The 26,838-nt window shown below is 43.8% G+C and overlaps 1 protein-coding gene across 6 annotated transcripts in view; it reads right to left on the reverse strand.

The window, feature by feature from the left end:
* DGKA (diacylglycerol kinase alpha) overlaps positions 1-26,838 on the reverse strand; it is a 281,663-nt gene that overhangs the window by 82,732 nt on the left and 172,093 nt on the right. For 4 of the 6 annotated variants that reach the window (XM_033937010.1, XM_033937009.1, XM_033937011.1 and 1 more), the window contains 4 exons: positions 23,918-24,065; positions 16,492-16,572; positions 16,301-16,350; positions 7,425-7,499 (listed from right to left, as the gene is read on the reverse strand). In XM_033937010.1, coding sequence (XP_033792901.1) covers positions 7,425-7,499; positions 16,301-16,350; positions 16,492-16,572; positions 23,918-24,065 — 354 coding nt within the window. Of the gene's footprint in view, positions 1-7,424; positions 7,500-16,300; positions 16,351-16,491; positions 16,573-23,917; positions 24,102-26,838 lie in introns of those variants that run through there. The other 2 variants (XM_033937012.1, XM_033937014.1) reach the window with 2 other exon arrangements.

Here is a 26,838-nt window from a genome sequence, read left to right on the forward strand (position 1 = left end):
TGGGAGGGGCCCTAAGCGCTGGGCCAATCAGGGCCTTAGGCCCCTCCCCGGTGCAGCCCATGATGCATCGGGAATGCAAAGGCCCGCCATTCAGTGGAGGCGGACCTGCCGACTGGAGGGAGTAAGCATCTCTCTGGCTGGCCAACCCAATAATGTACTTGGGGGGGTCTGGGCATCCCTCCTGCTGGGGGATGTGTCCAGGGGTGGGGTGGTTTCGATGTCTTGGTGGTGGAAGGGTTCTGGAAGGAGGGACTGACTAGACATCCCTACTGCCATGGGATGTATTGGGGGGGGGGGTGTTCTGGCAGGAGGAATGCCCATTTAAAATGACTTGATTGAAAAATGAGTCTAGCAGCTGTATTTTGGAAAAATTGCAATCTCCTGTGTTCTTTCTCTGTAATGCCACAGTACAAAGAATTTAAGTAGCCCAGGTATAGTAGTAGTAGGACTGTCTGTGCAACTATCTTAAAACTGGTTTGGGTTAGAACAAGTCTTATGGTTTTAGGTGCCTCAGTTCAAAAATGGAATTTTCTGACTAAGGAAATGATTTGATCATTAACAAAGATACAATACTGAAATGTGCATTGAAATGTAAAGTAAACGCCATCGTTCTGTAGAAATCAGACTCCCGGTATGAGCACTGGCATTTCCAATATTGGTTTACTTATGAAGGGAACTGTTTTCCATCGCTTCTGTACACTGCATCAATTCTCACAGGGCAACTCATGCTATTTCCCTTGGAAAATGAGCAAATGCAAAAAAGCCACATTAGAAGCATCTCTGTGTGACGCGCAGGTGGCTGAGGGGGAAAAGAGTCCATGCAGGTGTGAAGCAAATCAAAATGCATGCACCAGGAAAGAAGATGGCGAGCAATGCTCAGTCAGGCCATTTCACCCAAGGAAATGGCTTTTTTGAAATTAAATCACTTGCACATGAAATATATACCACTGGCAGCAGAGATAAATCTTTAGCAGGGTGGACAGGAACAACAGAGCAAACTGAATGGACTAATTAGTCTTTTCTGCTTCATCTAAAGTGTTTCAAGGAAAAACTCTTCCTAATAAATGATATAAGCATCCTCAGCCTTGAAGCTTTTCCATGAGGAAACCTTCAGAGCTGACAGTCCTGCAAAGGCTGAAGCTATAATCACAGTCTGTGGTTGCAGACTAGGGTTACCATATGTCCAGATTTACCCAGACATGCTCTTTTTAGAGGACTGTCTGGGCGTTTTTTTTAAAACATGGCAATTTGTCCGGTTTTAGGAGTTTGGGGCCTTGTCTGGAGGACATCCATGCATGCACACATGTGTGTGATGTCAGCATGACGCGCCAACGCATGCTTGGAGGCCCTCCAGATGTGGCCCAGAGCTCACAGGAGAGGAGAAGAGGTTTATGTGGGGGCAGGACTGGGGTGGAATGGGGCGGGGCTGAGGCAAAACAGGGCAGGGCTGAGCCACATGTCCTCTTTTTTGCATGAACAGATATGGTAACCCTGCTGTAACTAGATGAACCACTGAACCTGCTAAAATTGCAGACATTGATTACTGAGAAACAAAGATGTCAATTAAAGAGAGACAAGCATTGCTGCTACAGAGAAGTGGATATGGATCATGGATTTGATAGTGTCTTTCTATAGTACAACCAAAGCAGTTTATATACTACAGTGGTATTCAACCCAGTCCTCAGGGACCATCTGGCCAGTCGAGTTTTCAAAATATTCACAATGAATATGGATGACAGAGACTTTGAAAATCCGACTGGCCAGGTGGTCCCTGTGGACTGGGTTGAATACTAAACTAAACCTTAAGTTTGTATACCACATCATCTCCATAAAGATAGAGCTCGGTACGGTTTACAGGTAATTCAATAAATGAGGGAAGGACATAATAAGAAATTAGAGGTTATGAAGAGGATAGCTAGCTTTACATTTTAAACAGATAGCTTTACGTTTTGGAGAAAAGCCAGGTTTTCAGATGCTTTTGGAATAATTGGAATGAGCCTAGGTTCCGCAGCGGGGCAGGGAGGTTATTTCAAAGCTCAGTGAATTTGAAGAAAAGGGATTGCCCTAATTTACCTGCATACATGACGCCTTTTAACGAGGGGAAAGATAGTTTGAGTATGTGGGTGGATCTGGTAGTATCAGGTCTCGAAGAATTCCAGGATAGTGGGATTAGGGGAGGAAGAATGCCATGTAGGATCTTGAAAATTAGGCAGGCACATTTAAAGTGAATCCTAGAAATCACCGGAAGCCAGTGCAGTTTTGAAATAAGCAGGGAAACATGATCGAATTTGCTTTTTGCATACTGACATACTATATACAAATACTGTCATAGATAATGTGACCATTTATTTTTTCCCTCAAAACGGGACAGGACCCCCTAATGTCTTCCCCCCCAATTTTTTAAACCTTCACCTATATCCATTTGAATCACTACTTCTTTAATCAATTCTATTGCCTCTTGCTGAGGGATGTTTGTGTATAAAGCCTTTATCTTTCAAACTTTCAGATAAGAAATAAAAACCCTGCTATTCAAAAAAATCCATGAAGACTAACTAACACCGTATGAAACATTTCAATCCTCTGAAGCAACCCGCTCTTCTCTGTAACACCTCTGGACATGTCCAGAAATTCTCTTCTGTAATTCTGAAATCTTTTTCTGTAATCCGCCTTGAACCACAAGGTAATGGCGGAATAAAAATCACTAATGTAATGTAATGTAATATCAACAATGTGTCCTTCTAAGCAAGAACGGTGGAGCTGAATCCCTATCATTGCTGTTATATGATAAATGTGAAGGATTGTAGGTGATAAATGTAAATGAAGTGTTTGTAATTATTTATAGAAAATATGGATTGTGAATTAAATTTATAAATTGATATTCTTTACATATGTATAGGAATGCATGAAAACCTGATGCGATCACAACTCCTGATGACGCTGGTATAGCGAAACGCAGTTCTGTGTCGGACTGGCTGATAAAGCTTTTGATTTGATCAATGGCGACAGAAAGATATAATGAACTGATGACACAGTGTTTTATATGATGCAAGAAGTATATCTTCGGCATACAAGGAATTGACTTTCTCATATTGAAAAGGCCAGTTACCAGATTGAAAAAAACAGGTTTTTTATTTTAATAGAAAATTACTTCAGGTTTATATTTGTGATTTACATTGTTAAGATTAAAAGGTTGTGTGATGATTCAGACTATTGTAACATCATCTATTTAGGAGCAGCCAAAAAAATTCTAAGGAAATTAAGGATAATTCAGAATACAGCTGTTCGATTGATTTTTGGCTTAAAACAGAACGACCATATTAGTCCATATTATCATTTACTTCATTGGCTGCCTTTGGAGGCAAGAGTATTATTCAGATTTTCCTGTATCTGCTTTAAGCTGATATTTGGATTGTCTCCAGCTTACCTTTTTCCTTATTTTGTGTTGCATAGACCATCAAGAGAAACTAGAAACTTTTACTTATTTGCTTATCCAAAAATTAATGGGTGTGGATATAAGACCTTCTTAGATAGGACCCTAGCATTTCAAGCTGATAGGCAACAATCTTGGTTAGGTAAATGTATTCAGCAAGCTATATTATCCTATGGCTGTTTCGGAAATTAATTAAGACCACTTTGTTCGATAAGTTTATTACTTAGTGAGTTTTATTATTGAAATTCTATTTTACAAATATTTGTATTTTTTTACTATATTATTGTATTTCCAGCTCTTTTTAATGTAAACCGCCTAGAACTTTTGGTTATGGTGGTATAAAAGAATAAAGTTATTATTATTATTATTTAAACTACAGCATTTTGTTTTGAGAACTGTTTCTTTAACGTTTAATATTCTTTAATGTTTTTATAGACTGTGTACGGTACAGGGTCTGAGTTACATACAAATTCAACTTAAGAATGGTTTAAAAAACGGAACTCATTCTTAATCCAAGGACTGACTGTAATCAATCCTATTATAAAATACAGAAAAGGAATGACAACTTTATAAAAGGAAAGAAACAATCATTCAAGATTCATACAAACTCTAAAACCATAAAACCAAAAAAGAAACAAAAATTAACAGTTCTAAAATTTGCCTTAATAACGAAACATGTATAATACTTATTTTTTCATATTTTGATAACTGTATTTGAGAATAAATGCATAAAATAAAATACAAGGGAAATCAATTAACTACACCAGACTTGAAACAAAAAGGTTAAGAAACACTGCCTTAAAGTCACAGCAGACAATTACAGAGGGGCTGAACTAGGATTGTTAACCCAGAGAGGCTGATGTAGGCCTGGATTTTTCCTAGTGCCTGCTCAGACATGGAGTCTTACCTTTTTATTTCTTTCTTTGGTGTTTATTTGATATAGCAGTTTCCTCTTACTCCTTTGGGTTGCCAGCTGAACTGGACAAGGATGGGATCTAATGCTATAAGGCTTCATTTGCAGCCACCTGGGAATTTGACTATTTTTCACATGGACCTGACTTAGTTTTAGTATAGTCACAGTCCTTATTCAGGGGCCTAGCTCCCTCTTGAACCCTGCAATCATGGGACCTAAATTCAGCCACTATATGTCACCAAGTAACATAGCAAATGAAGGCAAATAAAGATAAGGGATACCATTAATACAGGTTATTTGACCACAATTCCCATTTTATGGAATTAGACCTAGTTACTAATAACTCGGGTTAACATTAAAATAACCCATCTTAACTGTAGTCCGTGTTGATAAAATCTACGTCTCCCCCCCACACCTGAATGGCCCAGCAAATATGTCAAGTTGTCTTTCTCACTTGTTCTCTATCACACTGGTGATTGGCGATTGGGTGAACACACAAATTCTTAATACCTAAATCACCACCAGCTCCCTCCACCCCACATCCTTCACTCAACCTCTTCAGCACGCTCCATATCTGTACAAATCAGGGGCAGTGGAATATCTATGCTCCAAAACAATTAACATTTTTTTAAGGTATTCCAACAAATTTTATTACTACATGTGGTAACCACAGTTTTAAACTTCAGTTTTTAGAGTAATTAGGAAGAGTCAGTTGGTACGATCTTCTTCATATCAGGCTGTTCAGATGTGGAACAGTCTTCCTTTAGAAATAAGAATCTGAGATTTGTATAAAACTTTACAAAAAATAATAAAGACCTACTTTTAAAAAAAATGTTACTTTTGATTTTAACTTTTTGTGTACTGATTTTTAAGTATATGTGCTCCCCTTAACGTAGGGTTCATCTTGCTGTAATCTGCGCTGAATCTGAACCGAAAAGTAGCAGAATATAAGATTACTGATTAGATTAGATCTATTTGGCTGGAGGGACTGAACAAACTAATCTGCAGCCTCATCCACAAGCTCTCTAATTGCTGAGGCTGTAATGGGAAAAATATTGATGAGGCCATGGCCTCTGTGGCTCCCCCACATTTTGTGGCTATAGTCCAAATCATGCTTGCTTACCAGTTCATGCAGGTCACCTCAGCCTTGTTGGAAGTCCAGCAAAGCCATATTTCTGATCTGAGGGTTGTCACCAGAGCCATCCTGGGTTGGTTATCCAAGCCTGTTTGAAAGCTCCCATATTGTGAGATAATTGGACACCCTCCATCCCAAGGCCTATGAACACCACATCCACAGCACCCTGGTCAATCCAAGGATGGGAATGTTAAATGGGAAATTATACACATCTGGAATGATGGTGCACACATTGTCACTGAACCATGGCTATAGCCTCTACACTGGCTTTTCTAAGGGAAATCAGAGCTACAATGCTCTGCAGGCAGTGGGACAAAACCAGGATCTAATGCTATAAGGCTTCATTTGCAGCCACCTGGGAATTTGACTATTTTTCACATGGACCTGACTTAGTTTTAGTATAGTCACAGTCCTTATTCAGGGGCCTAGCTCCCTCTTGAACCCTGCAATCATGGGACCTAAATTCAGCCACTATATGTCACCAAGTAACATAGCAAATGAAGGCAAATAAAGATAAGGGATACCATTAATACAGGTTATTTGACCACAATTCCCATTTTATGGAATTAGACCTAGTTACTAATAACTCGGGTTAACATTAAAATAACCCATCTTAACTGTAGTCCGTGTTGATAAAATCTACGTCTCCCCCCCACACCTGAATGGCCCAGCAAATATGTCAAGTTGTCTTTCTCACTTGTTCTCTATCACACTGGTGATTGGCGATTGGGTGAACACACAAATTCTTAATACCTAAATCACCACCAGCTCCCTCCACCCCACATCCTTCACTCAACCTCTTCAGCACGCTCCATATCTGTACAAATCAGGGGCAGTGGAATATCTATGCTCCAAAACAATTAACATTTTTTTAAGGTATTCCAACAAATTTTATTACTACATGTGGTAACCACAGTTTTAAACTTCAGTTTTTAGAGTAATTAGGAAGAGTCAGTTGGTACGATCTTCTTCATATCAGGCTGTTCAGATGTGGAACAGTCTTCCTTTAGAAATAAGAATCTGAGATTTGTATAAAACTTTACAAAAAATAATAAAGACCTACTTTTAAAAAAAATGTTACTTTTGATTTTAACTTTTTGTGTACTGATTTTTAAGTATATGTGCTCCCCTTAACGTAGGGTTCATCTTGCTGTAATCTGCGCTGAATCTGAACCGAAAAGTAGCAGAATATAAGATTACTGATTAGATTAGATCTATTTGGCTGGAGGGACTGAACAAACTAATCTGCAGCCTCATCCACAAGCTCTCTAATTGCTGAGGCTGTAATGGGAAAAATATTGATGAGGCCATGGCCTCTGTGGCTCCCCCACATTTTGTGGCTATAGTCCAAATCATGCTTGCTTACCAGTTCATGCAGGTCACCTCAGCCTTGTTGGAAGTCCAGCAAAGCCATATTTCTGATCTGAGGGTTGTCACCAGAGCCATCCTGGGTTGGTTATCCAAGCCTGTTTGAAAGCTCCCATATTGTGAGATAATTGGACACCCTCCATCCCAAGGCCTATGAACACCACATCCACAGCACCCTGGTCAATCCAAGGATGGGAATGTTAAATGGGAAATTATACACATCTGGAATGATGGTGCACACATTGTCACTGAACCATGGCTATAGCCTCTACACTGGCTTTTCTAAGGGAAATCAGAGCTACAATGCTCTGCAGGCAGTGGGACAAAACCAGGACTGAATTAGCCTCTCTGAACTACCTGGGTGATGTGGCTATGATTAGAAAGAAACAAGTCATTTTTTACTATGTTTGTCATGTGTGTTATTCAATGAGTGTTTTGCAGTAACCTGAACTGAGTGTTTTTCAAAAGGACAGGCTAAAGCATCAACATAAAATAGTTATGTGAACTGAGGTCCATGAATAATGCTCACTTTGACTGCACTCCATAGGTAGGATTCCCAGGTAGAGATTAATACTCACTGGTTTCAGTTCAGTGATATCCCAGTTCAGATACTCAGCCACCCTCATCATCTGTGTTATAATGCGATCCACTTCCTGTAGGTATAAAACACAGGGTGGGGGCAGGGGAGGGTAAGGAAAGAAAGGAATGTCACGCTAGAATACAATGCAACACCGAGTGTGATAAAGGAGGGAGAAAGTGCCTCACAGAGGTGGGGGTGGGATCCTGAGATATTCATGTGTGTTAATCTCAGACATTGACATTAGAGGGTGATAAAGGAAGGAGGCAAATCTGACAGAGGGCAAGGTACTAATCTGTATGTTAGAGCCGTGTGATGATGTTTAATGTGCAGCTCTTTCAAATGCTTGTGTGTAAAAAAAAAAAAAATTTGCACCCAGCACTACCACAAAATAATATGCTCATAATTTGCATGTATAAAACACTTGTAAACATAGGAGTGCATGCTGGTTGCCATGGAAACATGCACCCAGGCATGCATTAGCAACGGAATTGACAGATTAGGTTCTTACCTTGTTAATCTGGGTTCTGTTAGGATACACAGGAGTCTATACTGTAGCTCTTGATTCCCATTTCCCTTTAAGAACCTGAAACTCCTCCCCTTCTGAAGTGGAGCACAGAACCCTCCTCAGTTGGTACCAAAGCAATTGAACTCCACTGAAACAGAAAAAAATAGGAGAGACATGGGGAAATTCCCTGGCAAGAAACATATTCAGCTTTGCTCTGAAACTTAGAAACAGAACTATGATCAATAAACATTTAACAAGCAAACAGTGAACAATAAATCACTCACATGGGTAACTAAGAGTCAAGTCTGCTAAGTGTAACAATCAAGAGCTAAAGGACCCTCTCAAGAGGAAAAAGAGAAAGGAGAAATCCCAGTACCTGAAACACATCTTTCTTTATCTGCAGCTGAGGTCCTGAGATGGACACTGTTAATGTCTGAGGCATAAATCAGGCAAATCAAAACAAATCTGCACAGGGAAGGTAGTACAGACTTCTGTGTATCCTAACAGAACCCATATTAACGAGGTAAAAATCTAATCTGTTCTGTTACGGATACACAGGAATCCATACTGTAGCTGACGTACCAAAGCAGTGTCCCTCTAGGGAGGGACAGATGAGATTGCCCATAGAACCCAGGACTCAAAGGCGGCATCCTCTTGATCTGCCACATCCACTCTGTAGAACTTTGTAAAGGTGTTAAGAGTAGCCCAAGTAGCAGCACTTCAGATTTCATCAGATGAAACAGCCTGAGATTCTGCCCAGGAGGTCGCTACACCTCTTGTGAAATGTGCTGCAAGAGAAATAGGCAGCTGTTTCTCAGTGGAAATGTAGAAACAGGAAATTGCCATGCAGAGCCATATGCCAATGGAAGCTTTGGATGCTGCCCTGTCCCATCTTGAGTGACTAGTCAGCACAAACAGATGATTCAAAAGCCTGGCGTCATTAGTCCTCTCCCGGTAGATGAGCAAGGAACAAAAGTTTATCCTGTTTGGCTGAACCTGTAGGCTGAAAGGCAGGCAGACGAAGTTCCTGATTAATATAGAAGGCGGAAATCACTTTCTTAAGAAAGGAAAGAACCATATGCAGAGAAACACCTGACTCCATGAAATGGCTTCCTGTAGGAAAGGGCCTGCAATTCTGAGATACTTCTTGCCAAGACTATGGCAACCAAACACTGTCTTGACCGTAAGATCTAGCAGGGTAGCCTCTGAAAGAGGCTCGTACAGAGAACAGGTCAGGCCTTTCAAGACCACATTGAGGTACCAAGATGGGAATGCTCTTCACAACGGGGGGTCTCAGCTGAAAGCCTCTCTCAAAAACCAAGTGACAAAAGCACGAGATACCAGCTATTTGAACTTTAAGGGATGAAACCAAAAGGCTCTTTTCGAGACCAACTTGCTGGAAGGTAAAGATCACCGGAACGGGAGCCTTCTCCGACTCTACCTGCTCCTTGGCACACCATAACTGAAAGGTCTTCCAGCCTCTTAGCCCTAAGGAGAGTCATAACCACTACCTCCATATAGCCTTTCCGAATCAAGGCCATGCACTCAACAGCCATGCCATAAGACCAAAGCGTTCCAGCTTCTCCATTTGAACCAGGCCTTAACTGAGAAGCCCAAATGAACAGTTTTAGAGGCCTGTCTCTCTGAAGATGCACAAAGTCCATGTACCAAGGTCTTCGGGGCCTGTCCAGATCCACCTGGATCACCAGACTCTGCGGATGATCTGAATCAACGTGGCTCTTGGTGGAAAAACATAGAGAAGCAGATCTATGGGTCAGAGCTGAACCAGGGCATCCAACCTGCATTTCCTTGCTCGACTCTGTGACTGTAGAAGTGGGCTGCTTTCATATTCTTGGCCATGACCAAGAGATCCATGCCCGGATTGCCCTAAGTGTGAACTATGAGGGGAAATGTCTTTTGAGACAGAGACCACTCTCCGGGATCCAGAGTCTGCCAGCTGAGAAAGTCGGCTTGGACGTTCTCAACTCCTGCCACATGGGCAGCAGAGAGAGCTTGCAAGTGAAGTTTCACCCTCTGGAACAACATCCAGGCTTCCAAGCGAAGGGCAGCGCTTCTAACACATAAAACACTATGGTGGCATTGTTCAAAAACAATGCAACTGCTTTCCCTATCAGAAGTGGTGGAGACAGAGACTGTGTCTGAATTCAAGAAGGCGTGGGAGCCAGGGAGCAGGGGGCAGGAGACATTATCGCTTTCTCAGGAGAGAGAGATAATGGTTACTGCGGATGGGCAGACTGGATGGGCCATTTGGCCTTTATCTGCCATTACATTTCTATGTTTTCTATGTTTCTATGTAACTGCAGCAAGGCCAACCAAATGGCTCTCAGTTCCAGAAGACTGATAGACCACTTGCCCTGAAGAGGATGACTGCAGCAGAGGGGTCCAAGCTGTTAAGGCTGGTGTTGGTCAGGAAGTCACCCACGAGTCCATTCTGAGAGGCATGTCCCTTGCCAAGTTCTCCTCTTGGAGCCTCCAACACAGGTTGCACTTTGCCTCTGCTATCCAGGAGAGCTTCATCTGCAGGGAGTGATGTTGGAGACCATCTGGACAGAAGGGAGTGCTGGAGAGGGTGCATATGTGCTTTCACCCAGGGCACCACTTCCAAGGAGGCTGCATCAAGCCCAACACTTGCAGATACTGCCAGGCTGTGAGGCTTGGAAGGGCCAAGAGTGCTAGGATCTGCATCCTGAGCTTCTATTTGTGTGGTTTGGGAAGAAAGACACGGCCCTGAGCCGTTTCAAAGTGGACTCCCAGATAATCCAAGCACTGAGTCAACTGAAGGTGACTTTTTCAGAAGCTGACATTCCAGCCCAAGTCCTGTAAGAGGCTCACCACTTGCTGGACCACATGTTTGCATTTCAGCAGAGAGGGGCCTTGATAAGTCAATCATCCAGGTAAGAATACATCTGGACACCCATCTGGCAAAGGTGGGATGCTACAACAACCATCACCTTGGTAAAGGTACTGGGAGCCGTAGCCAAACTGAAGGGGAGCTCCACAAACTGGAAGTGGCGCTGAAGCATGTGAAATCTCAGTTATCTCCTGTGAGCCACAAAGATAGGAATGAAAAGATACACCTCTGTCAAATCCAGAGAGGCAAGGAATTCTCCTGGAGCCCCAGCCACTGACGGAGCAGACCGTTTTCATGTGAAAGCTGGGGGACCTTCAGGGCTTCTTTAACAGACTTCAAATTCAGAATGGGCCTCCAATCTTTTGTGCATTTCTTGGGCACTATGAAATATAAAGAGTACCTGCCTGAGCCCAATTCTTCTTCGGGAACTGATTCTATGGCTTGAAAATCTAACGGTCGTTACACTGTCGCTCAGACTCTGAACTCCTCCGGCTGTCCGGCTGAGGAGTCGAGGAACAGATCTGGAGGGGGCTGATAAAACTCGATCCTGTGCCCTTCCCTGATAATGTCCAGCACCCAGAGGTCAGACGAAATCAGTTCTCATTTGTCCCTGAATGCTGACAGCTGCCCTCCGATATAAGAATTGGCCATCCTCCTGGCATCACTGCTGCTTCCTTGAGGCCGAACTATCATGGAAACCTGTGGATTGCTCATGCTGCTGATAATAGCCAAATCTCTGTCTGGGCCCCTGACAGAGCCTCTGAGAGGAATAGCCATAGGAAAACTGGTGAGATCTCCTAGGGAAGTATCTTAAACTGTGTGCCACAAGAGACATAGGTTTGGCCACCTTAAGAGAGCTTTCAGGAGTCTCCCACTGGTCAGTGACCAAAGAGGTAAGATTCAGGTAAGCAGGAAAAATGTTCATCTGCACATAAGTGCCACACGTGATGGAGCACTTCGAGGTGGAGTGCTGCTGGGCATCGAACTTCAGTATGGACAGGGTGTCAGAAATGACACGGGGAAACGGAGGCTGACCTGATAAGGTGAAACACAGAAGGATCATCACTGTGATCCACCGCCACTAGTGCTGCCCGATTCAGGAAAAAAATTTCGATTCGATTCAATTCAGCCTACTGAATTGGTTTTTCGATTCGATTTTCCTGCCCAATTGGGTGTTTTGTTTTGTTTTTTCAAACATCCTGGTAAGTTTATTTTATAGTCTCTTCACCTCCTTTGCCTTCTCCTAACCACACTGGCGCTGTGGTGTAAACAAAATAAACAAACAAAAAAAACGTTTCCTCTCTCTGTTAAATCCTAGCTCACGTTTGTGGTCTAACATCAGCTCTGACAGGATACACATTTCAAATCTGACATATTGTAATCACAAAACAGAAAATTAAATTAGTTTTTCTACCTTTTGTTGTCTGGTCATTATTCAAATCTTGCTGGTCCCAGGCTCTGGTTGTCTTCTGATAACTTGCTTGCCAGGGTCTCCTTCTTTCTTTTTTCTCCGTGCTAACCATCCATCTGCCATCTCTGTCCTCCCCTGACATTTCCCTTCCCTCCCCAGGAAATCTGGCATCTTTCCTTTTTTTCATCTCCCTCCACAGATCCACCTTTTCTTAACTACCCTTTCATCCAGCATCTTTCCCTCCTTCCCCACCACCCCAGGGTCCACCATCTCTCCCTTTCTTTTCCCAACTACCCTCCTATCCAGTATCTCTATCCTCCCCTCCACACCATCCCTTGTGTCCAACTTCTCTCCCTTTCTGTTCCTTCCCTCCCTAAATCTATTGTCCATCATCTCTCTCCCTTTCCTCTATTTTTAGACCCATTATTTCTTCCCCCCAAAGTCTGGCATATGCACGTCTCTTTAACCCCCCCTTCCCTCCCTCCCTCCGTGTACTTCTACACTAGGGCCCCCCTCCCCTGAAAGCCTGCACCTCCCCCTGAAGGCCTGCACCCCACCTTTAAAGGCCTGCCTGTGCCACCATCCCTGAAGGCCTGTTTCCCCCTTGAAGGCCTGTCCCCACTTTGAAGGTCTGCATCCCACCCCTGAAGGCCTGTCTGTCCGCCCTGAAGACCTGTCCTCCCCCTTGAAGGCCTGCATCCCTCCTGAAGGCCTGTGCCACCATCCCTGAAGGCATGTCCCCCCCCTTGAAGGCCTACATTCCCCCTGAAGGCCTGCCTGCCTGTCCCCCCTGAAGGCCTGTCCCACCTCCCACCCCGGAAGGCTTGCATGTTCCCCATGGCCTCCCACTGGTGTCCGGCTTCCCCCCTGGCCTCCCCACACCGTTTACCTTATAGGAGCAGCCTGCAGAGAAGATCGTGGTGCTAGCAATCTTTGCAAACTGCTTAAGAGCTGTTTCCTCTGCTGCGGTCCCACCCCTCCTCTGGCGTCAGAGGCAGGATCGCAACAGAGGAAACAACTCTGAAGCAGTTTGCAAAGATCACTAGCACCGCGATCTTCTCTGCAGGCTGTTCCTAAAAGGTAAATGTTGTGGGGAGGCCAGGGGGGGAAGCCGTACACCAGTGGGAGGCCAGGGGGAACACGCAAGCTTTCCGGGGTGGGGGGTGGGACAGGCCTTCAGGGGGGACAGGCAGGTAGGCCTTCAGGGGGAATGCAGGCCTTCAAAGGGGGGGACATGCCTTCAGGGATGGTGGCACAGGTCTTCAAGGGGGACAAGCAGGCAGGCCTTCAGGGGGGATGCAGGCCTTCAAGGAGGCCAGGAGGGAAGCCGGACACCAGCACTTCCTGACTGACCCTCCCCCCTTGCTGCTGCTCCTGCTTTAGGGGGCGAGGGGGAGGATCAGCTGAATCGGGAAGCTGATTTTTTTTGTTTTGAATCGATTCGAATCGATTCACCCAAAGAGAAACGGTGAACCGATTCAAATCGTGAATCGGGCAGCACTAGCCGCCACTCCTGCCCACTGGCTACTGGACCACAAAAGGGATCCCACATCATCCAATGTCGCAGAAGAGGTCTATGATAATAAAGGCATGGAAAGGGACTTACAATCATCTCAGTCCTACTTTGAAGGGTCGCTGACACTGGGAGCCAGTGTGGTATAATACGGGGCTGTCTGCTTGAGTGAAGGATCCCACTTAGGCGGAGTAGGCACGCCCGCAGGCAGTGCAGCGCTTCCTGGTCCTGTTAAATAGGCTTTACATAAAAGGCTGACAAAATCTGAGAAGCCCTGCATCAGGGGACCTGAGGCTCCTTGCGCAACCCCAGACTGGAAAAGAGGCAAGAATCATCTGCCATGACAGGCTTGCATTTTGCACTATCGCTGATCGGGTTCATCTGAGCAGGATTTTTTCCCCTTGGACTGTTTTTTTTCTGGGATTACAGGGGTTCCAAGTTCTTGGAGGACTGACTGGGAGCTGAGCCTGAAGCTTCCGCCCCTTCCTCCCGTGTCCCACAGCACGTGGAACAGGGGCGATCCTCAACCAGCAACTCTGCGTGACCAATGCAGGATTTTTGACTAGAAAGGCCTGGGTTATCCAGAGGAAGTCACTTGCAAAAACAAGCAGTTTTGAAGCAGAAAAAAAGAGTATAAAATCAGAACAGTAAAAATCCAAGATGGCCGCTATAAAAAAATTGCGACAAAAACTTTGGCGCTAAATGCAAAAAAAAAAAAAAAAAAAATACATAGTGATTTTAGGGTTTTAGAGGAGGGGGACCCAAATACTAACCCCAGAAATCACTATAACTTAAAACTCCAGACCCCCCCCTCCGAAGTTCCCCATAGGGAATAATGGGAGTATTCACTGTGACGTCTGGTGCCTGTATGACTGAATCAGCCTGGATGCAGGGGAAAGGATTTCTGCCTCAGAAATTGCTCAGACCACAATCATTGAAGGAATTCTTCAGGCTGCTGGTCAACCAGACTATAACCACTGACTTCCATCCCTAGGATTCCTCATGCAACGGGTGTAGAAATTACGCAGCTGTATCCCTGATACCCCTAGGGTTTTTACTCAGGGGCCACACATCCTGTGCTCAAGACTCTGCTAAAATCAGCAGGCGAACTGCTTCCAGGAGGACAGATCCCGAGCTCCTGAAGGGACCCAAAGCAGGCTGGCTCCGCAGGTACTCTGTGAGAATGGCCTGGGAGCAGCAGTCCTTCCACACGGGACTGCATCCTTTTCCTGGCAAAATATGCCCGAGCAGGGGACCTCTGCTTTTCTATATTAGTTTTGGATGTTTTTTTCTGTCAGATTTTGAAATTGTTTCTGACTTTGGAGCTCAGAGCAAAGCAAAACACACCTTCTGAGTTTGCTTGGAGAAGGAATAACTGAGCTAGATGTTGTGTTCCAAAGCAGAAGAGGAGGAGTTTCAAGTTCTTTAAGTATTTTCCTTTTGTAGTTTGCGGGAAATGGGAATCAACAGCTACAGTATGGACTCCTGTGTATCCACAACAGAACAATGTTTTGCATATTCAAAAAGTGGTAATAGCACCTGTAGTCCCAAGTACATACACTCTGCACATGTGTGAGTCTGCAATGTTATTCTGCACAGAAACGTTAAATAGCATCCTTTAAGTTTCTAAAGTCAAGCACATTGCTATCCATTTCACAGCCACAGTGCTTTTTGCTTAACCCTGCATTTGGGGATATGATCACTGCCCCCCCCTGCCATGTTTTCTTACTCATCCCGTTCAACAAAGCAAGAAAGAAAAGGTTTGGGGCCTTCAGGCTCCCGGAAAAGAGAAGAAACAGGCATGAAATCCACATTAAGGTGAACCAAAGAAAAACAAGCCAACTTTACTCATCCTCAGACCCTACATTAAAGCTCCAGCATAAGAAATTTAAAAACATAATAATAATTGCACACTTGGCCTTTCGTTCTTCTGTGTACTTCTTTCTATCCAGGATTAAGAGCTAATGCTTCATTACGACTGAATATAAATGAGCAGTACACTGATGTCTGCACAAGCTTTTGTGTACTAAGCTTCTTTAGGCAGAGGGCGGACATAGATTTTAGAAACCCCCCAAAAACTGTGAACAGAATCCATAGTAAGTGCTATGCTAAGCCTATTACACTTTATGGCATGGGCCTGACAGTGAGACACAAGTGGGATAAGAGGGAGGGAGAAAGACCTCTTGCAGCACAGGAGAGAAGGGATGCTTTGTGGCAGGGAGCAACGGAGCTAGCTTTTCTCAGTGTCAGACAGAGGAGGAAGCACTGAGGACGACAGGGAGGGAGACAGCCCTCTCTAAGCAGAGGATGAAGCTCTGGCACCCTTACGACTACTACTGTTTATAATTTCTATAGCGCTGAAAGGTGTGAACAGTGCTGTACAATTAACATTCAAACGATGGTCCCTGCTCAGAAGAGCTTACAATCTCATTTGGACAGATAGGACAGGGTTGGGGGCGTTTATAGCAGAAGAAATGATATGATGGGTATCCCCTGAGGAATAGCTCTCTTCATCCTCTGCTTCCTTCAGATTAACTGAATAATTGCAGCTATTAGGAAAAAAATGCACTCACTGAGCTGTCCAGAAGGCCATTCGCATCCTTGTCGTACAATTTAAAGGTAACTGGGAAACAGAAACAAAACAGAAGGCTGGATTATAGGGAGACAGAAAGATGGAGACAGTAGAGAGACAAACAAGAGGGGGAGAGTCAAAGACAGGGAGGCAGACAGGCAGAAAGAGAGCGGCAAAGCTAGAGAAACGTACATTCTAGTTTGTCCTCAGCCCGGCCTCCCTCCAGCAGTGAGAAGTAACAGGAAACATCGCTCACACTGACCAGCTCCGATCCTGCACAGCAAAAACAAACCTTAGCATCAGTGGTGAAGACTTAGGAGGCAACTCTAGAACTGGGCACCAAAGTCAGATCCTAGAGGTAGCACACCAAGCACAACTTCTAGAGTGACATCTGGGGGCCCACATTCCACTTTAGAATACTGCCGTAAATTGGCATCTAGGTGTCTACAACTAGGCACACCCACTTGTAGGTTTATTAGGGCAAACTCATTGTAATGTAAGCATGACCAATCGTAACTCGCTGACTGTATATTGTATTAACCATGACAAATTGTAAACCATTTGACTGTATATTGTGTATGTTAAACCTGTAACCCGTTCTGAGCTTGTTGGGGAGAACAGGATAGAAAACAAATAAACAAATACTGCTATGCCAATAGCAGGCACAAATGTGGACGCCTACATGTGGCATTTTAGCACATAACACACAGGGCCAAATTCTGTAAACTGCGCCTAACTCGGTAGGCGCCTACCACATGTCAATCAAACATAGGCTCACAGAAAAATAGAAAAAAATGTTATTAGCCAGTGGTGGAGTTGCCCTAAGAAACCCACATTTAATAAATAGGTAGTGAAAAAGCCTCAACTTCTTTCAAAAATAAGACGGCAATCCAACAGGATTTCTAGCTGTTCAATTGTTTATCACAGGCAAAAAACTCCAGTCCACACTTCAAAAATGCAACTTTCAATATAGGCATAATACCCACCACTGTGCACACGGAAAAGAAGAAAAAAGAAAACTTTAACTTATCTTGACACACCGATGTTCGCTCCAAAAAAAAGTGATTCTCATGCACAATGGTGGGTATTATGCCTATATTGGATTGCTGTCTTTTTGAAAGAAGTTGAGGCTTTTCCTCCACTTATTTATTAAATGTGGTATTTTTAGAGCAACTCCACCGTTGGCTAATAACATTTCTTCTATTTTTTTTTTATTTATTTGTGTTAATTATTTATACTTGTGAATCAAAGATAGGCACCATTTGTAGAATCGTGCCCACAGGTGATTGTGGTAATTTGATATCAAGCTCTAACACGTATTTAGCATTTAGAAAATTGTTAAAAACATACGTATTTGATAAATTCTTTTAATTTGGGATTATAACTCACTGTGAATGTACAGTAATTCATTACTTTGTTAACCACACAGAACTGAGAAGTAGTTATGGTATACAAGTACATTGTTATGTTATTGACTTTTGCACAGGTAGGCATGTGCTCTTGAGGTGCCGGTATATTAAGCCAGGGTTTTTTTCTTGGCCTAAAATATCGGTGTCTAACACAATCCATGCTGAAATGCTGCCCCCAAATCTACCCCAAATTACACCTACTTGCCAGTAGGCATCTTGGTGGCCGCCTACATCGACGCACTAGGCATCTACCAAATTAGGTGCCTACCAGTAAATTAGATTTTTTAATCATTTTTTTCAATTGGTTTTAATGGCGCTTTCAATTATCAGCACCAATTAAGCCAATTAAAAAGAAATTAAGTTAGGGGCCTAAGGCGCGCTAATCCAGGCTCTTAACTGATTCTTTTATAGAATCAGGGGGACCGTGCTTTGTATGTTACACACACAAATGCTGGCCATGCCCCTCCTCCTGTTCGTGCTCCCTTGCACTGAAGCAAGCTGCACACTGAAGTTATACAGAACACTGCTTAGTGACCAACTAGCACTTACACACCTAACTTCAATGATCACGCACATAACTGCTCATATTTTATAATTTATGCATGCACTCGTGCATAAATGTTGGTGCCAGGTTCTAGAATGAGAGGGTGGTGGATCCTGGGATACGAATATAATTCAATTCTCAGTTTTTCAAAGTCCCTTACGCCAACTATTTTACATTCTACGTTCAAATAAGGGGCATGCGGCTTAATGATTTATTTAAAGTTTACAGTTTATTCAAACGTGATAGGCCGCCACTTCGTATGCTATCATAGCAATATACAGAAAGCTAAAAAAAGAAATACAAAGGCTAAAGTACAAATTTGTGTCTCAGACACTCAGGACTCCAGTGCTAATCATTTCTATAGCGCTGTTGGTAACATAAGAACATAAGAACTGCCATCTCCGGATCAGACCTTCGGTCCATCAAGTCCGGCGATCCGCACACGCGGAGGCCCTGCCAGGTGTACACCTGTCGTAATTTATAGTCCACCATATCCTTATGTGCCTCTCTTAAGGAGATATGCATCTAGTTTGCTCTTGAAGCCTAGGACGGTCGATTCCGCAATAATCTCATCTGGGAGGGCATTCCAGGTGTCAACCACTCTCTGAGTGAAGCAGAACTTCCTGACATTAGTCCTGAACCTGTCCCCCCTTAGCTTCATTACATGTCCTCTAGTCCGTGTCAAATTGGATAATGTAAATAATCTTCTCTGCTCTATTTTGTCGATTCCTTTCAGTATTTTGAAGGTCTCGATCATATCCCCATGCAGTCTCCTTTTCTCAAGGGAGAACAATCCCAGTGTTATAAGTCTGTCCTCGTATTCCAGTTTCTCCATACCCTTCACCAGTTTTGTTGCTCGTCTCTGCACCCTCTCCAGCAGTTTTAAATCCTTCTTTAGGTAGGGAGACCAATGTTGGATGCAGTATTCCAAGTGTGGTCTGACCATTGCCCTATAAAGCGGCATTATAACTTTCTCCGATCTACTCGAGATTCCTTTCTTTATCATGCCCAACATTCTATTTGCCTTCTTTGCCGCTGCCGCGCATTGTGCCGACGGCTTCAGGGTCCTATCTATCAGTACACCCAGGTCCTTTTCTTGTTCACTCTTCCCCAGAGTTGCACCTGACATTGTATACTCGTATTCCTTATTCTTATTGCCTAAATGCATTACCTTGCATTTCTCCACATTGAACTTCATCTGCCATTTCTCCGCCCATGTTTCTAACCGACACAAGTCGCTCTGGAGTTTCTCTCTATCCTCCTGCGATCTGATCGCCCGGCATAGTTTTGTATCGTCTGCAAACTTGATGATCTCACTGGATGTTCCTTCCTCCAGGTCATTGATATAAATATTAAAAAGGATCGGCCCAAGTACCGAGCCCTGGGGTACACCACTAGTCACTTTCTCCCAGTCGGAGAACTTCCCATTTATGCCCACTCTCTGCTTTCGGTTTTCCAGCCATTTGCCTATCCATCTTTGTAAATCCCCCTCTATGCCATGGCTTTGTAGTTTCCTGAGAAGTCTTTCGTGTGGAACTTTGTCGAACGCTTTCTGGAAGTCCAAGTATATTATGTCCACCGGCTTCCCACTATCAATTTGCTCGTTCACGGTCTCAAAAAATTGGAGTAAATTCGTCAAACATGATTTCCCTTTCCTGAATCCATGTTGACTGGGTTTCATCAAGTCGTGTGCGTCCAAGTGCCGGACCATGCTATCCTTGATCAGTGCTTCAACCATCTTGCCGGGGACAGACGTAAGACTCACAGGTCTATAGTTGCCCGGTTCCCCTCTCGATCCTTTTTTGAAAATTGGGGTGACGTTCGCTATCCTCCAGTCGTCCGGTATCTGTCCAGTTCTGATTGTCAGGTTTGCAAGTTTTTGCAATAACTCTCCGATTTCAACCTTCAATTCCTTTAAGACTCTCGGGTGAATTCCATCCGGTCCAGGGGATTTGTCACTTTTAAGTTTGTCGATCTGATAGTATATCTGGTCTAAGTCCACTTCAACTGTGGTGAGGCTGTCTTCTATTTCTCCTGCAAACACTTTCTCCGCTTCAGGTATTGTTGAGGTGGTAGAGAATGACACAGGGACAATTTTTTCTCCGTCCCCGCAGAAACTCAATTTCCCCGTCCCATCCCTGTGAGTTTTGTCGCTCTCCCTACCCCATTCCTGTAAGCTCAGCCTTAATCGCACAAACCTCAAACACATGATTATTTTTATTTTTTTTTTAGTTCAAAACTGTTTGAGTTTTCAATGTACAGAAGAGAACAAGAACAAAGATGAATACAAATACAGTTCATGGTGTAAATCACAGTCATATACATATACAAAATATACTGATGAATGTATGAATACTAAGTAATACTCTAGTATAATGTCAATAAATATCAATCTCAATTTCATTACTCATGCCTGAGATGTATTGTTCAATAGAATAACTATTAAGATATTAAGCAAGCTAGTGTACAAAAGCGTAAGAAAATGCAAAGGTTATATATTACAGTATAGGAGAAGTGGCTTCCATATGGCCATAAATCTGAGCATAGAGTCATTCTTTTCCGCATATACTCTTTCATACTTCCCTGTAAGGCAGAGAGTGTTCCACCACATATGGTAATCTATTTTGGTAAAGTCTTTCCAGCAAAACAGCACTGTCTGTATTGCCAGAGACATCATAATAGTAAATAAACGAGTATTGTCTGGATTCATATGTGTAGTAATCGCCTGTGACATAATGATAAGTATGGGGTAGGTCAGAGACTCTTTAATATCAAATATATCACACATTATATTCCACACTTTGTTCCAATAATCCTTTAAGAGTGGGCACAAAAAGAGGAGGTGTTCTATTGTACCATCTGCAGTGGAGCAGGACCAGCACAGAGTGGACATTGAGTGATCTATTCTATGTGACAGAATAGGTGTCCAAACTGCTCTGTGCAAGAGAAAGAATATGGATTGTAATAGAGATGCTGAGCGGATGGACTTGAAAAAAATTTGCCATAAGGATGTCCAATCAATGGCATCAGACGGTAAGTTGAGGTCATTGCACCATTTCACCTCTAACTCCAAAGGATCAGAAAAGGAGGAATTTTGTAATAAACGATACCAGGTAGAAGCTTTGATGGTACCAAGTGGAAGAGAACGTAAGAATTGAAGCATATCAGGATCCGCTGACTGTATGTCGTCTTTCTGTATTGAGTGCTGTATACAGTGCATTAGTTGAAGCCACCGGAAATATTGAGATCCATGTAGACCACGATCAGAAGATAGATTCGAAAAGGATGTCCAGGAATCTTTATTTCTTAGATCCTTTAGCAGGTGAATGTCACATTTTTGCCATTCCGGCCATGAGATTGGAGACTCTGCTATTTTGAATCGATCATTGTTCCATAGAGGTATTATGGTGGAGTCTGACCATCGGAATGAGAAAGTAGAATCAGCGCCATCCACCGCTTGTTTATAAGCCATTAATATCTTATCCTGTTTGTCAGATTTGGAGAGAGTGATTCCAGTTAAATATCTAATGCGTCTGTCTCCATATAATGCGCTTTCAACAGAGAGCCAAACGGGAGCATCGTATGTATTGGGTCCATAATATCCTGATGACCACTGTTTCAGTATGAAGGCTTGGTGATAGTGAAGAAAACTAGGAAAATTGACACCACCTAAAATACGAGGTGCTTTTAATTTAGCAAGAGCAATACGTGGTTGCTTGTTTTTCCACAGAAATTTCGTAAGTAGAGAATCCACTTGTTTATGAAAGGTGAGTGGCAAATGAAAGGGTAACATAGATAATATGTAGTTAATCTTGGGGGCTATCATCATTTTGATCGTTTCCACTCTGCCCCACCACGTCAGAGTTAGCGGAGACCATTTGGAAGTGGAAGATTTAATAATGTCTAATATACGGTCAACATTAAGGTGGATAGTTTCATCAATACTCGGAACACTTATGATTTTAAAGTGTTTGAGGCTTGTGCAGATGAGGACTGAGCTTGCAGGAATGAGGCAGGGACAGGGAAAAGAACACGCCGGCATGGGATGAGAAAATGAGTTCCCGGGGGGATGGAGAAAAATTTGTCCCCATGTCATTTTCTAGTACACAGCACTGTACACATTATATGCAAGTACTTTCTCTGACCTGCTCAAATTCTACACGGGGCAGGAGCGTAGGAAGATCGCTCCTGCCCTGAAAGCCCGCTAGACCACCAGGTAAGGCCGGGATGCTGGGGGGAAGGCTAAAATATGTTTTCTTCCCCCTCCCCCCCAAATAAAAATCGCAACTATGTGAAATCGCGAGTGCGGAAACCGCGAATGGGAAGGAGGAAGTGTAGTGGGAATTCTGAATAAAGAATCTTACGTACTAATATTAAAGAGTCTTAAATGTAATCCTAAGTGAGATCGTTAACCAGGTCAGTGATTTTGCAGCAGAGAGAGACAGAAACCAGGATTTCCTGCTCAAAAAATCCAAATCAGATTAGAGCAGAGCTCCAAAATCCACCCAAGAACCGAATACAGTAAAACCTTGGATTGCAAGTACAGTGGAACCTTGGTTTACGAGCATAATTCGTTCCAGAAGCATGCTCGTAAACCAAATTACTCGTATATCAAAGCGAGTTTCCCCATAGGAAGTAAGGGAAACTCACTTGATTCGTTCCCACACACCCCCAGCCCCCAAGGACAGTGGCACTGCCCCCCCCCCCCCGAGAACCGGCATCGCTCCCCCCCCACTCGTGAACGCCGCCCCCCACGTGAACCGGCACCTCCCACCCGAACAGCATTCAGTCTTACCCCTCATCTGGCACGCAGCCCACAGAATGTGCCGGTGCCGGTGAAAGAAGTTCCTGCCTCTTGCCTGGGCCTTGAGCATCTGTGCATGCTCAAGGCCTTCTGGTTCTCGCTCTCTCCGAGATTCTTGGAGTATCTGAGAATCTCGGAGAGAGCGAGAACCAGAAGGCCTTGAGCACGCGCAGATGCTCAAGGCCCAGGCAAGAGGCAGGAACTTCTTTCACCGGCACGTCCTGTGGGCTGTGTGCCAGTGCCAGATGTGGGGGTAAGGCTGAATGCAGTTCAGGCAGGGGGAGGGAGCTCATAAATCGAGTCAACGCTGGGTTTGCGAGACAAGATTTGCGAGAATGTTTTGCTCATCTTGCAAAACACACACAAACCACGTTACTCGCAAACCGAGGTTTGACTGTAACTTGGTTTACAAGTGTTTTGCAAGACAAGCAAAACATTTTATTAAATTTTAACCTGATATACAAGCAATGTCTTGCAATACAAGTTTATACGGTATATGCACATCACAACTGAGCCGATGGTTCTTCTCTCTCTTGCCACCGCAAGAGTGTAGTAACTGTTCTAAATGAGCGAGGTCTTGCAATACAAGAATGTATAGTATTTTGTATTAAAGTTTTGGGGTTGTGAAACAAATCGACTGAGTTTCCATTATTTCCTATGGGGAAATTTGCTTTGATATATGAGTGCTTTGGCTTACAAGCATGATTCTGGAACAAATTATGCTAGCAAACCAAGGTTTTACTGTATTTCCAAATGCACTGATGCATGATCTTTGCCTCAGGCCGCTACTCAGGTAGACTTGACAAATATATTAAGGGCTTGCAGTGCATCTGCAATGATCCTGAGAGATTTGTCACCTACCTGTTTGATTAGTTGTGCCTGACTGCATCTCATTTTCACTGGATACATTTTGGAATGACATGAACAGCCGCTGGCAAAGCTCATCTGAAATGTCCTCTGCTTCCAAGTAGGTCCTCAGGAAGAGCTTGAAACCCTCACAGTTTATTGACTAGTAAAATAAAGAAGGGGAGAAACAAAAAACAGACTAGAGACAGTTAGGATAAAATGAAAGATGAGCGTAGCAATCCACAGCACAAAGAAGGCACTTACATAAGAACATAATAGCCTCACTGGGTCAGACGAATGGTCCATCTAGTCCAGTATCCCATCTTCACGGCGGCTAGTCCAGGGCACAAGTATCTGGCAAAAATCCAACTAGTAGCAACATTCCATGCTACTAATCCAGGGCAAGCAGTGGTTTCCCTCACGTCTATCTCAATAACAGACTATGGACTTTTCCTCCAGGAACTTGTCCAATCCTTTTATAAACCAGCTATGCTAACCACTCTTACCACATCCTCTGGCAATGCATTCCAGAGCTTAACTTTTCTTGGAGTGAAAAATATTTCCTCCTATTGGTCCTAGTCCTTGTAATTTTTTATGGGAGTGAAAAATCGATCCACTTGTACCCGTTCTACTCCACTCAGGATTTTTCAGACTTCAAATCATCTCCCCTCAGCCCCTAGTGGTTGACTGACAACTGCACTGAGCGGCATTTACAATGTAGGCACCACTAGACGCTGTTTATAAAATCTGGCCCTTAGTGGCTTTTGTCCAGAAAGTCTGGTTTCTCTGGTAAGCTTGCTGGGTTCATTACATTGTCCTAGACATTATAATTATTTGCTTATTGAAATGTCTTCATCCAGGGATATTAAGTTCAAATCTATTCTATCTCATTTGTATGTGTTTCTTGCTGCACAACTGTTGAACAGCTTACCTGTGGTAACATGTGCTTTAAATAATTATTTTATGTTTACGAAAAAAACTTTTGAAAGACTTACCGTATATACGCGAATATAAATCAATCCGAATATACGTCAAGACCCCCATTTCCCCCCCAAAAGGAGGAAAAAATGGTTGACTTGAATATAAGTCGGGCGGCTTAATATTCAAGTGCCCTCCCCTGCATCCAGCCCCCTTTCTTCCCTCCCTCCCCTGTCAGGCTCTGCACCCAGACCCCTCCCCTGTCAGGCACTGCACTCAGCACCCACCCCCCATGGCTCTACACCCTGTTCCCCCTCCTGCCCTGTCCTCATACTTCCTCTGCCGATCCATGATGGTCCTGACGTGCAATGGGCAGGATCGAGCTTTCCGGGCTCCTGCTCTGCTGCTAACCTGGTCGGTAGGTGGCCGCCATTGGGTTTCTTCAGCCGCTGAGCAGCACCAAGCAGGAGTATGCTTTGGCACTGCTAAGTGCTGAGAGGCTTCCTGACTGGCTCCAGCGAATTTTTGCAATTTGCCAAAGTGCGCTCCTGCTTGGTGCCGCTCAGCGGCTGAAGAAACCCAATGGTAGCCACTGACCGACCGGGTTAGCAGCGGGGCAGGAGCGCGGAAAGCTTGTTTCTGTCCGCTGCACCTCTGGACCACCAGGGATCGGCAAAGTAGGTAGGATGGACAGGGCAGGGGGGAGCAGGGTGCAGAGCCTGGCGGCGGCCTGCAACAATTCTAAGAGGGGGCGCTGGCCCGAATTTAAACCGGGACCACCATTTTTGGGCCAATATTTTGGCTCAAAAATCAAAGTTTATATTCGAGTATATACGGTATTTATTTTAAAAATGTTGATGTGGCAAAATAGTTTGAAGCAACTGTTTGTTATTTCTTGTTTATTTATAGTTCTATATACTTTGCCTTGAACCTAATTTAGGGAGTTAGCAGATTATAAGTCCTATATAACATGACAACATAACTTAGGAACTGGGCAACATTCTTGGATAGGGAGAGCCTATTACGGAAGGATGAACTCTACCTTAACTGCTAGGAGCAATAAAATGGAGGAACTGAAAAATCTCGGAGAACCTAGAAGACATGCTCAGCAAAACTGACAAGTTAAAGAGTGATAAATCACCTGCTCTGGACAATATACACCAGAGGCAAGATTCTCAAAACTTTAACGCTGTCAAACTGTTTTCCAGCGGTTTAGCCTGTACGCAGTTTAGCGATGGATTATAAAAGGGATTATCTCCGTCTTTAGCAAGGTTTCTAGCAGTCTCCGACACTGACATGCAAATGGGCTCTTCAATATTGAAATGAGCCCTCCGGTGGATTCTTAAAAAAATGCTGAGCCATTTTCAAAAAGCGGCGTTGGCTTTTGGCAACAAAAAAAAAAAGCGACTGCTAGAAAGCTCTGTGTTGTGATGCAGTGGGAGAGATTCTCATTCTCTCCGATGCATCACAACACCCTTTCCCAAAAATCCCAGCCGCAACCCCCACTGAAGCAGGAGAGATGCCCACTCTCTCCTGCTGCACTAACTAAACTTTCACCACGATCTCTCCTGCTGTGGGATGGCAATCGGTTCACGGCGGGGAGTTTAGTTAGTACAGCAGGAGAGAGTGGGCATCTCTCCTGTTGCAGGGGGGGGTCGCAGCCGGGATTTTAGGGCAGCGGGAGAGTGTGGGCATCTCTCCTGCTGTTGTGTTTTTGTTTTGGGGGAGTTTTACGGCGTTGACAGCATTTTTTCTGCGCATGTGTCCATTGCTATCACCAGCGATGGGCACATGCAAATTTAGCGAATCTTTGCTGATGTCTGCCGACTTCATTTGCATGCACAATTTTTTAAAGAATGTCTCGGGTTTTTAGATTTGGTATCAAAATGGCTGCATTAGCAGTCCGCCGCTTTTTAACGCGAGTTTTTGAAAATTCTTGCCTCAAACATGAAATTGCTGTTAGTGATCTGTAACCTGTTGTTAAAATTGTCCATAGTATAGTGTTCCCCCGGTCGTTC

The sequence above is a fragment of the Geotrypetes seraphini genome, chromosome 3 (genome assembly GCF_902459505.1).
Source record: "Geotrypetes seraphini chromosome 3, aGeoSer1.1, whole genome shotgun sequence".
Classification (NCBI taxonomy): Eukaryota; Metazoa; Chordata; class Amphibia; order Gymnophiona; family Dermophiidae; genus Geotrypetes; species Geotrypetes seraphini.